At 49.9% G+C, this 12,075-nt stretch overlaps 3 protein-coding genes across 3 annotated transcripts; 2 read left to right on the top strand and 1 right to left on the bottom strand.

Moving 5' to 3' along the window:
• Positions 1-437: 437 nt before the first annotated feature.
• On the top strand, positions 438-2,422 carry tsen34 (TSEN34 tRNA splicing endonuclease subunit). The gene is made up of 6 exons (XM_055225838.1): positions 438-543; positions 1,113-1,278; positions 1,354-1,410; positions 1,505-1,601; positions 1,863-2,114; positions 2,225-2,422. The coding sequence occupies exons 2-6, from the start codon at positions 1,114-1,116 to the stop codon at positions 2,410-2,412; spliced, it is 759 nt and encodes a 252-aa protein (XP_055081813.1). The 5' UTR covers positions 438-543; position 1,113; the 3' UTR covers positions 2,413-2,422.
• A 1,013-nt stretch (positions 2,423-3,435) lies between these two features.
• LOC117379945 (DNA repair protein XRCC3-like) lies at positions 3,436-7,297 on the top strand. Its single transcript, XM_033976639.2, has 8 exons — positions 3,436-3,553; positions 4,042-4,167; positions 4,601-4,789; positions 5,269-5,420; positions 5,912-6,124; positions 6,214-6,254; positions 6,830-7,129; positions 7,261-7,297. Exons 1-7 carry the CDS (start codon positions 3,484-3,486, stop codon positions 7,125-7,127), a joined length of 1,089 nt encoding a protein of 362 aa, XP_033832530.2. The 5' UTR covers positions 3,436-3,483; the 3' UTR covers positions 7,128-7,129; positions 7,261-7,297.
• Positions 7,144-10,125, bottom strand: clrn1 (clarin 1). The gene is made up of 3 exons (XM_033976428.2): positions 9,850-10,125; positions 8,120-8,299; positions 7,144-7,956 (listed from the first exon to the last, which is right to left on the bottom strand). Exons 1-3 carry the CDS (start codon positions 10,103-10,105, stop codon positions 7,691-7,693), a joined length of 702 nt encoding a protein of 233 aa, XP_033832319.1. The 5' UTR covers positions 10,106-10,125; the 3' UTR covers positions 7,144-7,690.
• Between the last annotated feature and the right edge of the window lie 1,950 nt (positions 10,126-12,075).

A 12,075-nucleotide genomic window follows, 5' to 3' on the forward strand; every position in this document is an offset into this window, starting at 1 on the left:
TTCTGTAATGTTTATTTTTGCCAGAGTTCTCGTTGTGTTGAATAGTGTAAAGTGTCTACCTCTGACCAGCGCTGCCTTTAGGACCCGGGGGCTTCAGTCAGAGCTGAGATGTCCCACGGACCACAAACGCTCCACAGAACAACTTTATGTTTAATACCAAATAAAAGTGCTGATTCAGTGTCTGTTTTTTTGGGTTTTTTTTTTTTTAATAAATTGATACAGGAGTGTACTTTTACTACTACTGCTGTTACTGCTCTTATAGAGACATAACAGTTTGATCTCTTAAATATAACTTTGCTCAGACTTTTGTTTGCGGTTTTATTTCTTGTGCACGTGATCGCTTCGGCCAATCAGAGCCGTCCCTCGTGTGCATCCCGGAAGTGCTGCTCTGTTAGAGTCACGCGGGGTTTGAATGAAACAAACTTTAAACCTAAATCTTAAAAAGGATTAAAAGTGGAACTAAAAAGAACCACCAAGATTTATGATCCAGGAATAACAACAAAACACTGATTTACGCACACGACGTAACGGACCAGCAAACGGGTGAGTTTAGTCCTGGTTTAGACCTGGTTCAGTCCTGGTTTAGTCCTGGTTTAGTCCTAGTTCAGTCCTGGTTCAGTCCTGGTTTAGACCTGGTTTAGTCCTAGTTCAGTCCTGGTTTAGTCCTGGTTCAGTCCTGGTTTAGACCTGGTTTAGTCCTAGTTTAGTCCTAGTTCAGTCCTGGTTCAGTCCTGGTTTAGTCCTGGTTTAGACCTGGTTCAGTCCTGGTTTAGACCTGGTTCAGTCCTGGTTTAGTCCTGGTTTAGACCTGGTTAAGTCCTGGTTTAGACCTGGTTCACTTTTGTTTATTTTTCAAGACGTTAAACAGCTTTAGCTTCACGTGGATAGTTACAGTTACAGAGAGATTAACCATAAACCAGGTCAAAGGTCAACGCATCTGCACCTGACAGTGACATAGAGAACCAGGACTGAACCAGGACTAAACCAGGACTGAATCAGGACTAAACCAGGACTGAATCAGGACTGAACCAGGACTAAACCAGGACTGAACCAGGACTGAACCAGGACTGAACCAGGATTAAACCAGGACTAAATCTTGTCTCTGTTCTCAGGATGTCTTCGGGGGAGCAGGAGGTGCTGGTGTGGAGCGTGCAGGAGCTGCGTGCACTGAGAGAGTCTGGCCTCATGGGGGCGTTAGTGGGTTGCCTCCCCCGAGCCCCTCGACAGAACACACGCCTGGGGCGCCCCCTACTGTTACTGAGAGAGGAGAGGGAGGAGAGGGAGGAGAGGGAGGAGAGAGAGGAGGAGAGGGAGGAGAGAGAGGAGGAGCGGGAGGAGGAGCGGGAGGAGAGAGAGGAGGAGCAGAGAGAAAAGGAGCAGAGAGAGAAGGAGGAGCCAAGAGAGACACAGGTAAGTTTCATCATACTGTCATAAGGTGGGGCTGTGACGCTGCTCTGTGATTGGTCGGATGGTGGGGCTGTGATGCTGCATTGTGATTGGTCAGGTGCAGCAGTGGGAGGAGTTTCTGGAGCGGAGTCTGGAGGAGCAGAGACGATTGGCTGTGAAGGACAGGAAGTGTGCGCTGATGTCATCATTGTCAGGTCTGGACACAGATTTATACATAAATATACGATACATTTATGTACATGCACCTGTCACACCTGTCACTCCTGTCTCACCTGCCTCACCTGCCTCACTTGCCTCACCTGTCTCACCTGTCACACCTGCCTCACTTGCCTCACCTGTCACTCCTGTCACTCCTGCCTCACTTGCCTCACCTGTCTCACCTGTTGTTCCTGTGTGTAAATATTTGGCGGTGGTGTCACTGAACTTGTCTCCACACATGTGACCTCTGACCTCAGGGGCACCCCTGACCTCTGCTCTGGCGGCGCTCGACAGCTTTGTGTTCCCGCGCTCGGCGCTCGCCGTCCAGATCAGCACCTGCAGAGAGGGCCTGCCCCTCCCACCAATCAGGAGCCAGCACAGGGGCTCTGAGCCAATAGGAGAGCAGCTCCACGGCGAGGGGCGGGTCCAAGTGTTCAGAGACCTGAGGAGGCGGGGTTTCTGCCTTACGTCGGGAGGAAAGTTTGGAGCCGACTTCCTGGTTTACCCAGGTAGGGCATCTGACACAATCTGACACTCTCTGACACACAGGTAGGGCATCTGACACACAGGGAAGGTCTGTGGCCCTCAGTGTATGTGCAGTAACAGTGTGTGTCCTTAGGGGACACTCTCCGGTTCCACGCTCACTTCATGGCTCTGTGTGTGTGTGAGGAGGAGCCTCTCGCTGTGAGGGACCTTCTGTCCTGGGTCAGACTCTCGTCCAACGTCAAGAAGACTCTGCTGCTGTGCTCCGCCTCGCCCTCAGGGGGCGTGCTCTACAGCTCGCTGCAGTGGAGCAGCATGAGCTGAAGGGGGCGCTGCACGGCACACGGGAATCATGGTGGCCGTGAGGCAGAATGTTAACCACTCTGCCGCTGTACCGCTGCGTTCAGACCATAGACTGTTTAAAGAAGTGTTTACGAGTTTGGTCTTTGACGCCACGTTTGAGCGTCCAGCTCGAGGTGTCGCGATGTAGACGCCGCCATCGAGTTATGGCGCGGTAGATGGTTATTATATATATATATATATATATATATATATAAGTTATATTTTATAAAGTTATGTCTCATGACTTTTTTTTCACATTGATTGATCACAATTTTAATCTTTTTCTTTCATTAAAAATAAATAAATATCACTTTCAATGTATTTTTCTGAGCAATTATCACAAAATAATATAAAATTAATCTACATTTCCATTCAAATTTCACAGTGTACATTTAGTCTTAAATACTTGAACTATTCGCCAGTTTATGAGCTAAAAAACTGAACAGACCCAGATTCTCTGTTTGTAATGTCATGTTTTCTGTGAGTAAAATAAAAAATGTCATTGAAATTATTTTTTATTTAACACAAACTTCACTGGATTTATTTTATTAATTTTTTTTTAACTAACAGATGTTATGGTTAAAATAAAAAACGTGTATTTTTATACATTTCTCTATATCCTCTGTTTTATTTTATTTGTGCAGCTCTGACTGTAATTATTATGTTTTATTATTAAAGGTTTTGTTTACGGAAGTGGACTGTGCCATTACGAGTAACGAACCATAATAAACTCAAAAAACAGCGCGTTCTGGCTTAATATCAACTATTTTCATACGTTATTAATTATTTTGTTTTCTTAAGTGGTAAAAAAAATGATATAAATGGGAAAATTCCACTTAAAATGTGAAGTTTTGAACTTTTTACTTTCCAAATGGACTCTTCCGCTGACGTCACGCTGAGGCGGGAGCGGACAAAATGGAGGACTCTTGTACCTGAAAAAACGAATTTGGGGTTTTATTTTGCGTTTGAACGTTTTCCGTGACCCTGAGCTTGTTCCCCGGGACCCTGAGCTTGTTCCCCGGGTGTCTGGGCTTTTCACCGGGGCATAACCCGATGTCCTCTGCGGGGAAATGGAGCGACAATCCGGCTCTGAACCCGAGGATCCAGGCGGCGCTGCGCAGAGGTAAAGCCCCAGACTCAGGATTTACAACTTTTAAGACTGAAGGTGTGATAAAAACACTATGGAAGAGAGTACACATCAAACATTAAAATATTAAACTCAAATTGTACGGCAGAATAATTCGGTTTGATCTAGTTAAACGGTCCAGTTTATTGAATAGTTGGAGTTGCAGTGTGGTCATCAGAAGTGATATGGGAATTTATTTCTAATATTTTCTAATGAGTCTGATAGTGCTCCACTTTATTCAAGTGTAGGATGTTAAATTAACTTTTAAGCTGTTGATTAAACTTACAAACGGCGCCTAACTACAAAACTATGGGGATATTTATTTGTAAATTATAACTGATAACGTGCAAAACCAGCCTTTTACATTAAAGAGTTTGTAGTGAGCCCCAGCTGCTGTTAACTTCTTCAGCTCACGTAACATAATGTTTAGGCTGTTTGACCTCTGACCTCTCTCTGTAGTGTTTGACCTCTGACCTCTCTCACAGTGACCCTGACTCAGGAGGAGATTCTGGCTCTAAATCCTCTGGTCGTCCAAAGAGCCACAGGTTTGAGCCTCAGCGATGTACAGAGTCTCCGCCAGGCAACACGATCCTGCTCTGCCCCTCAGACAGGTAAATACACCTACACCTGCCCAAACACCTGCCCCTCCCCTCAGACAGGTAAATACACCTGCCCCTCCCCTCAGACAGGTAAATACACCTGCCCCTCCCCTCAGACAGGTAAACCTCACCTCTCCACTTCCTGAGGCTATTGTGAAAAAATCACTTGAGTTTTTTTTTAATCTGACTAAGAAGATGCTGAACTTTCTGTCAGTTTTTGATTCATGTGGATAGGTCCAGGAATAACACAGATATTAACCATAAACCAGGTCAAAGGTCACACATCTGCATCTGACAGTTACACCGAGCACTCCACCTGAGGCCTTTGACCTTTGACCTCCAGCTCAGGTTAAACTACAGGGATTCCACAGTGCGCTGATGTCACATACTCTCTCTAAGCTGTCCATAGAAGTACTGTGTTCTAATATGACCTTTGACCCCTCAGCTCTGCTCCTGACCCCCGCTGTGACCCTGAGCTCCGGGTGCAGTTCCATAGACAGGCTGCTGCGTGGTGGGCTTCCTGTAGGGGGCGTCACAGAGCTGTTTGGGCCCAGTGCAGTGGGAAAGACTCAGCTGGCTCTGCAGTTCTGTCTGAGTGTGCAGTATCCCCCCGAGCACGGAGGACTGGACTCGGGTAAGACCGGGTCAGAACTGGTCCAGGCGGGTCCAGCCCGGGCTAAGGCTTTAAACCAGGCACAACTCTCTTAAAGGGGCGGTGTAACCCTCTGTCCTCTCTTAAAGGGGCGGTGTAACCCTCTGTCCTCTCTTAAAGGGGCGGTGTAACCCTCTGTCCTCTCTTAAAGGGGCGCTGTAACCCTCTGTCCTCTCTTAAAGGGGCGGTGTAACCCTCTGTCCTCTCTTAAAGGGGCGCTGTAACCCTCTGTCCTCTCTTAAAGGGGCGCTGTAACCCTCTGTCCTCTCTTAAAGGGGCGGTGTAACCCTCTGTCCTCTCTTAAAGGGGCGCTGTAACCCTCTGTCCTCTCTTAAAGGGGCGCTGTAACCCTCTGTCCTCTCTTAAAGGGGCGGTGTAACCCTCTGTCCTCTCTTAAAGGGGCGGTGTAACCCTCTGTCCTCTCTTAAAGGGGCGGTGTAACCCTCTGTCCTCTCTTAAAGGGGCGGTGTACGTCTGCACAGAGGACATGTTTCCTTCTCGTCGTCTGCAGCAGTTGATTTCAGAACAGTCTGTTCTTCGTTCTGACGTTCCCCTGAGTCTGACCCCGAAGAGCCTCAGCGACAGAGTGTTTGTGGAGCACGCCGCCGACCTGGTCAGAGCCGATTGGTCGCTCCTCTCTCTCCTCTCTGATTGGTCGCTCCTCTCTCTCCTCTCTGATTGGTCGCTCCTCTCTCTCTCTCCTCTCTGATTGGTCGCTCCTCTCTCTCTCTCCTCTCTGATTGGTCGCTCCTCTCTCTCTCTCTCTCCTCTCTGATTGGTCGCTCCTCTCTCTCTCTCTCTCCTCTCTGATTGGTCGCTCCTCTCTCTCTCCCTCTCTCTCTCTTCTCTGATTGGTCGCTCCTCTCTCTCTCTCCTCTCTGATTGGTCGCTCCCCTCTCTCTCTCTCTTCTCTGATTGGTCGCTCCTCTCTCTCTCTCCTCTCTGATTGGTCGCTCCTCTCTCTCTCTCCTCTCTGATTGGTCGCTCCTCTCTCTCTCCCTCTCTCTCTCTCTTCTCTGATTGGTCGCTCCTCTCTCTCTCTCCTCTCTGATTGGTCGCTCCCCTCTCTCTCTCTCTTCTCTGATTGGTCCTCTCTCCCCTCAGCCCTCCCTCCTCTCCTGTCTTACTCGCCGGGTCGTGCTCCTCCTCTCTCGCGGTCTCGTCCGATTGGTCGTTGTGGACTCTGTCGCCGCGTTGTTCCGCTCTGAATTCGAGGCGTCTGATTGGCTGCAGAGACACCAGCAGCTATTGGCCGTCTCCTCCGCCCTCCGGCGAATCAGCCGCCAGTTCAACGCACCCGTGCTCTGCATCAACCAGGTGAGACCCAGACCGGGACCAGAACCAGGTCTAGACCCCGGTTTAGACCCCACTTAGACCGGTTATGATCCTCTGAACCTGTTTTCCAGGTGGTGGACCTCATGAACCCGGAGCAGGACCAGGCTTTGGGGTAAGACCATAGACTGTTCTAGAAGTGAGTGTGACACAGGAAGGAGAGCATTTATAACAGCTGGAGGGACTAAAGCGGGACTAAACCAGGACTAAACCTGGACTGAACCGGGACTGAACCAGGACTAAAGTGGGACTGAACCAGGACTAAAGTGGGACTGAACCTGGACTAAACCAGGACTAAACCAGGACTAAACCAGGACTAAACCTGGACTGAACCAGGACTGAACCAGGACCTGGAGACTGCATTGAAGTAGTATCTGCACATGCTCAGAAGCTTCTGCTCAAACTCGTGTCAGTTACTACAGCAACAAACAAACTGCACGTGATCGTCTGTTTTGATCGGAAAAATAAACCTCTGAAAACTTTATTTACAAACTTTATTTCACTGAAATGAAGCAGATCTAAGGTTTAACAGAAAATACGACTGAGTCAAATCATGAAAATAAAGACAAGCTAACAGCTAGCATGACCGACGCAGAGCCCCGCCTCCTCCAAACCCCGCCTCCTCTAGAGTCACTTTAAAGTGCCTTTGGTGACACTGTAGTTGTGATTGACAGCTGTTCCTCTCTTTAGCCCCGCCCCTTCGTCCTTTGGCCCCGCCCTCGGTCTGGCCTGGTCCAATCAGCTGACGGTGCGGCTGATGATGCGTCGGGAGGAGGGACTGCTCGTTCGTGGAGACCAGAGCTCCACCCCCCGAAGCCTCCAGGTGAACTTTGCCTCACACCTTCCCAGCGCTGACCAATCACAGGGCAGCACGGCCTCCTCCGGCCAATCACAGGGCTGTGTCATCATTGGGGTGTGGAGGGAGGGGCTGAGAGGGGAGGACCAATCACAGCAAAGGGAAATGGACCAATCAGGTGCATCTGTGTAAAGGTGATGTCACTCCCGTTTGTAAAATGTAAATTCACAAATGTTCAAATGTTTATTTCTGAGTTTGTTTAAAGTGTAAAAAGACGTAAATGTCACGAGTCATGATCCTGTCGGAGCTTCTGTTGTTACCACAGAAGATCTGAAGATGGACCAAAGATGGCGTCGTGTTGTTTTCAGTGGCCTGAGCTACAGAAACATGTACCATGTGATCAGTTCTGACCAATCACAGCAATAGGTGCTACAGCGGGGCTAGGCTAATGCTTACAAAGCTAACTTTGAGGCACTTTGAGGGTTTAAATATTCAAAAAAGTTCATGTTGTGAAAATACAGAAGTATCGTACAGAATCAGCCCTTAAAGCCGGATGCCCTGTCAGGACAGTTCACATAAATACATTCTGTCTGCAGTACCTGGAGCCGCCACTAGAGGATCCTGCATCTATGGACACACAGAAAACAGCTGCGCCCAAGGCTGAGGTTATGTCCTTCAGTCAGTGCGTGGGGGCGTGGTCAGTCTACGTGGGTGTGGTCTGTCTACGTGGGTGTGGTCAGTGCGTGGGGGCGTGGTCAGTACATGAGGTCGGCGGCGCCCGTCTCTGCGTCCGTGGGCTCTTTTTGGTGAAAGGGGAAGTGGATCCCGGACAGACGAATCAGGAGCACGTTTGTGGCCTGGAGGAAGGACACGAGGAAGAACAGCCAATAGGATCGCTCGTATCGCTCGCCATGCGTCTGGAACACGAACGTCGACTCGTTAAAATTTGAGATGAGCTCAGACAAACGGCGAATCTTCACCTCACAACCGAAAAGGACCAGCACCAGGAGACTGCAGCCACCTGAAAGAGACCAGGATTAAACCAGGGCTGAACCAGGACTAAACCAGGACGAAACCAGGACTAAACCAGGACTAAACCTGGACTGAACCGGGATTAAACCAGGACTGAACCAGGACTGAACCAGGTCTTAACCAGGTCCAAACCGGGTCTTAGTTGGACTCACAGCTGCTGGCGCTCCAGAGGTAGAGTCCTGTGGGGCCGTGGAGCGTGTGGTACGGTCGACCGAAGGCGTTGTAAAAGAAGAATCCGGAACCCAGAGCCGAGAACAGAACCACGAAGCAGCACAGCACCAGGACTGTGACATGGAGACCGGCCGGGATCTGAGCCAACAGGTCTGGAAAGACTGAGAGAGACCGGGATCAGACCAGGGACCAGAGACCGGACCACAATAGACCGGAGCCCTGGATCCTGGTCCAGAGCTCGGCCTTTGAAGTGTAGAGTCCCTGAAATTCCCAACAGGTCAATTTTCCAACTTCGTAAATTCCATAAATTTTGAAATCTGAACTTTAAACTCATCAGGGAGGGCATCTGACACACAGGGAGGGCATCTGACACACACAGGGAGGGCATCTGACACACAGGGAGGGCATCTGACACACGGGGAGGGCATCTGACACACAGGGAGGGCATCTGACACACACAGGGAGGGCATCTGACACACAGGGAGGGCATCTGACACACGGGGAGGGCATCTGACACACGGGGAGGGCATCTGACACACACGGGGAGGGCATCTGACACATAGGGGAGGTATGTGTCACACAGGGAGGGCATCTGGTGTAGTAATTGTCTAGTTTAATGAGGTCAGATGTTTTATGGGTCACTGGGCTCAAACAGTTCAGTCTTTATGAGGAGAGAGAAATGACACAGGACACAGGCCCCTCCCTGTGTCAGATGCCCTCCCCGTGTGTCAGATGCCCTCCCCGTGTGTCAGATGCCCTCCCCGTGTATCAGATGCCCTCCCTGTGTGTCAGATGCCCTCCCCGTGTGTCAGATGCCCTCCCCGTGTGTCAGATGCCCTCCCCGTGTGTCAGATGCCCTCCCTGTGTGTCAGATGCCCTCCCCGTGTGTCAGATGCCCTCCCTGTGTCAGATGCCCTCCCTGTGTGTCAGATGCCCTCCCCGTCTGGAGTGTTTCTGAAGTATTGACAGACATATTGATGAAACATTTTTCAGATCCTACAAACCTTTTCTCTGGAGAATTGTATGTTATTTATTCGTGTGTGTTATAAATATAAATCTGATTTACTCTGTGTCTGGATCAAGGACTAATCTAGACTTAAACCACAGCAGCTCTGGGGAGTACTCACTTACTCTTCAGAGTACTTTTCTAGCAGCAGACTTTAGTGCTACTTCAGTAATATTTTTATTGAAGTAACAGTACTTTTACTCAAATAAAGTATTGTCCTCTGCTCTCAGTTCTGATGTTTCCTCGTCACACACAGACCTGGAGTTGTGTTTTGTTTCATTCACATGTTTAACACACAAACTGCAGAGTTCTTCTCTCAAACTGAACTTTGGAGCACCTTTACACACCTCGACACAAACATAAGGTCTCACTCTCAGTAGGACATACGTTCACTCTCAGTAGGACATACGTTCACTCTCAGTAGGACATAACTTCACTCTCAGTAGGACATAACTTCACTCTCAGTAGGACATAAGTTCACACTTAGGTGGACATAAGTTCACTCAGTAGGACATAAGCTCAGTCTCAGTAGGACATACGTTCACTCTCGGTAGGACATAACTTAACTCTCGGTAGGACATACGTTCACTCTCAGTAGGACATATGTTCACACTCTCAGTAGGACATAACTTCACTCTCAGTAGGACATAAGTTCACACAGTAGGACATAAGTTCACTCTCAGTAGGACATAAGTTCACACTCACAGTAGAAGCGCGTGGGCCGGCCCCCGAGCCCGCAGTGTCTCACTCTGGTCCCGGTGAACAGCCCGTAGCTCACGGCCCCGAGGAACTGCTCCAGCTCGGCCCCGGTGGCGTTCACCAGCTCCGCTCCGGTCCGACACAGCATCAGCGCGTCCACCCACAGAGGCAGCCCCGTGGCCACGGCCGCGGCCAGCGCGCACCCGAACCCCAGGACCCCCGCAGCGGTGAACAGGAGGGTCTTCTGCCGCGAGGAGGCCATCGAGCACCGGGAACAGCACCGGGAACAGCACCGGAGAGAGACAGGGGACAGGAGGAGGCCCGGGGAGGCGCGCTCACAGCCGGGGGCAGGAGGGGCAGGGGGAGGAGCTGGAGGGTCACATTTATAAAACTTGAAATACAATCCAAAAACTCTAAATTCTGTCTCCTTGTCAGTGGATTAAAACAGGTTCAGTCCTGGTTTAGTCCTGGTTTGGTCCTGGTTTAGTCCTGGTTTGGTCCTGGTTTGGTCCTGGTTTAGTCCTGGTTTGGTCCTGGTTTAGTCCTGGTTTGGTCCTGGTTTAGTCCTGGTTCAGTCCTGGTTTAGTCCAGGTTTAGTCCTGGTTCGGTCCTGGTTCGGTCCTGGTTTAGTCCTGGTTCGGTCCTGGTTCAGTCCTGGTTTAGTCCTGGTTTAGTCCTGGTTCGGTCCTGGTTTAGTCCTGGTTTAGTCCTGGTTCGGTCCTGGTTTGGTCCTGGTTCAGTCCTGGTTCGGTCCTGGTTTAGTCCTGGTTTAGTCCTGGTTTAGTCCTGGTTTAGTCCTGGTTCGGTCCTGGTTTAGTCCTGGTTTAGTCCTGGTTCGGTCCTGGTTTGGTCCTGGTTCAGTCCTGGTTCGGTCCTGGTTTAGTCCTGGTTTAGTCCTGGTTTAGTCCTGGTTTGGTCCTGGTTTGGTCCTGGTTTGGTCCTGGTCGGTGACACCTGTACAGTGACGTGATGCTGAGTTTGGGCTCGTCTCTATAGTAACTCCGTCACGTGACCGTCCCGTTACCGGACAGGATCACTGGTCCTATAGCGCCACCCAGCGGAGCGTCAGTCACACAGCGGCCTCTTTATATTAAACATTTAGTGCAGACCCAGTTTAGACCCGGGTTAGACCCGGTTTAGACCCGGGTTAGACCCTGTTTAGACCCGGTTTAGACCCGGTTTAGACCCGGGTTAGGCCTGTTTTTTCACATTTGACTCCATATTTATTTATAAAGCCTTAAAGCTCCTCGTGAGTCTTCGGGGGCCACGCACACGTGACGTCACACGCAGGAGCGAAGTCCGCGACGGAGAGAGTCCAGACCCTGGACCACGATCAGACCAGGACCAGAGCGGGACCGGGACCAGAACCGGACCAGGACTAGAGCAACAACCGGACCGGGACCAGAGCGGCTCAAGCGCATGCGCATCATGAGGTCAGTGACTCCTGTGTCGAGGATTTAATTTAGTTTATTTCAAGTTAATCTGAAATAAACATTTGAATTAAAAAGTCACTAGTTCAGTCCTGGTTTAGTCCTGGTTTGGTCCTGATTTAGTCCTGGTTTAGTCCTGGTTTGGTCCTGGTTTAGTCCTGGTTTGGTCCTGGTTCAGTCCTGGTTTAGTCCTGGTTTAGTCCTGCTTTGGTCCTGGTTTGGTCCTGGTTTAGTCCTGGTTTAGTCCTGGTTTGGTCCTGGTTTAGTCCTGGTTTAGTCCTGGTTTGGTCCTGGTTTGGTCCTGGTTTGGTCCTGATTTAGTCCTGGTTTGGTCCTGGTTTGGTCCTGGTTTAGTCCTGATTTAGTCCTAGTTTAGTCCTGGTTTAGTCCTGGTTCAGTCCTTGTTCAGTCCTGGTTTAGACCTGGTTTGGTCCTGGTTTGGTCCTGATTTAGTCCTGGTTTAGTCCTGGTTTGGTCCTGGTTTAGTCCTGGTTTGGTCCTGGTTCAGTCCTGGTTTAGTCCTGGTTTAGTCCTGCTTTGGTCCTGGTTTGGTCCTGGTTTAGTCCTGGTTTAGTCCTGGTTTGGTCCTGGTTTAGTCCTGGTTTAGTCCTGGTTTGGTCCTGGTTTGGTCCTGGTTTGGTCCTGATTTAGTCCTGGTTTGGTCCTGGTTTGGTCCTGGTTTAGTCCTGATTTAGTCCTAGTTTAGTCCTGGTTTAGTCCTGGTTCAGTCCTTGTTCAGTCCTGGTTTAGACCTGGTTTGGTCCTGGTTTGGTCCTGATTTAGTCCTGGTTTAGTCCTGGTT

The sequence above is a fragment of the Periophthalmus magnuspinnatus genome, chromosome 13 (genome assembly GCF_009829125.3).
Source record: "Periophthalmus magnuspinnatus isolate fPerMag1 chromosome 13, fPerMag1.2.pri, whole genome shotgun sequence".
NCBI lineage: Eukaryota > Metazoa > Chordata > Actinopteri > Gobiiformes > Gobiidae > Periophthalmus > Periophthalmus magnuspinnatus.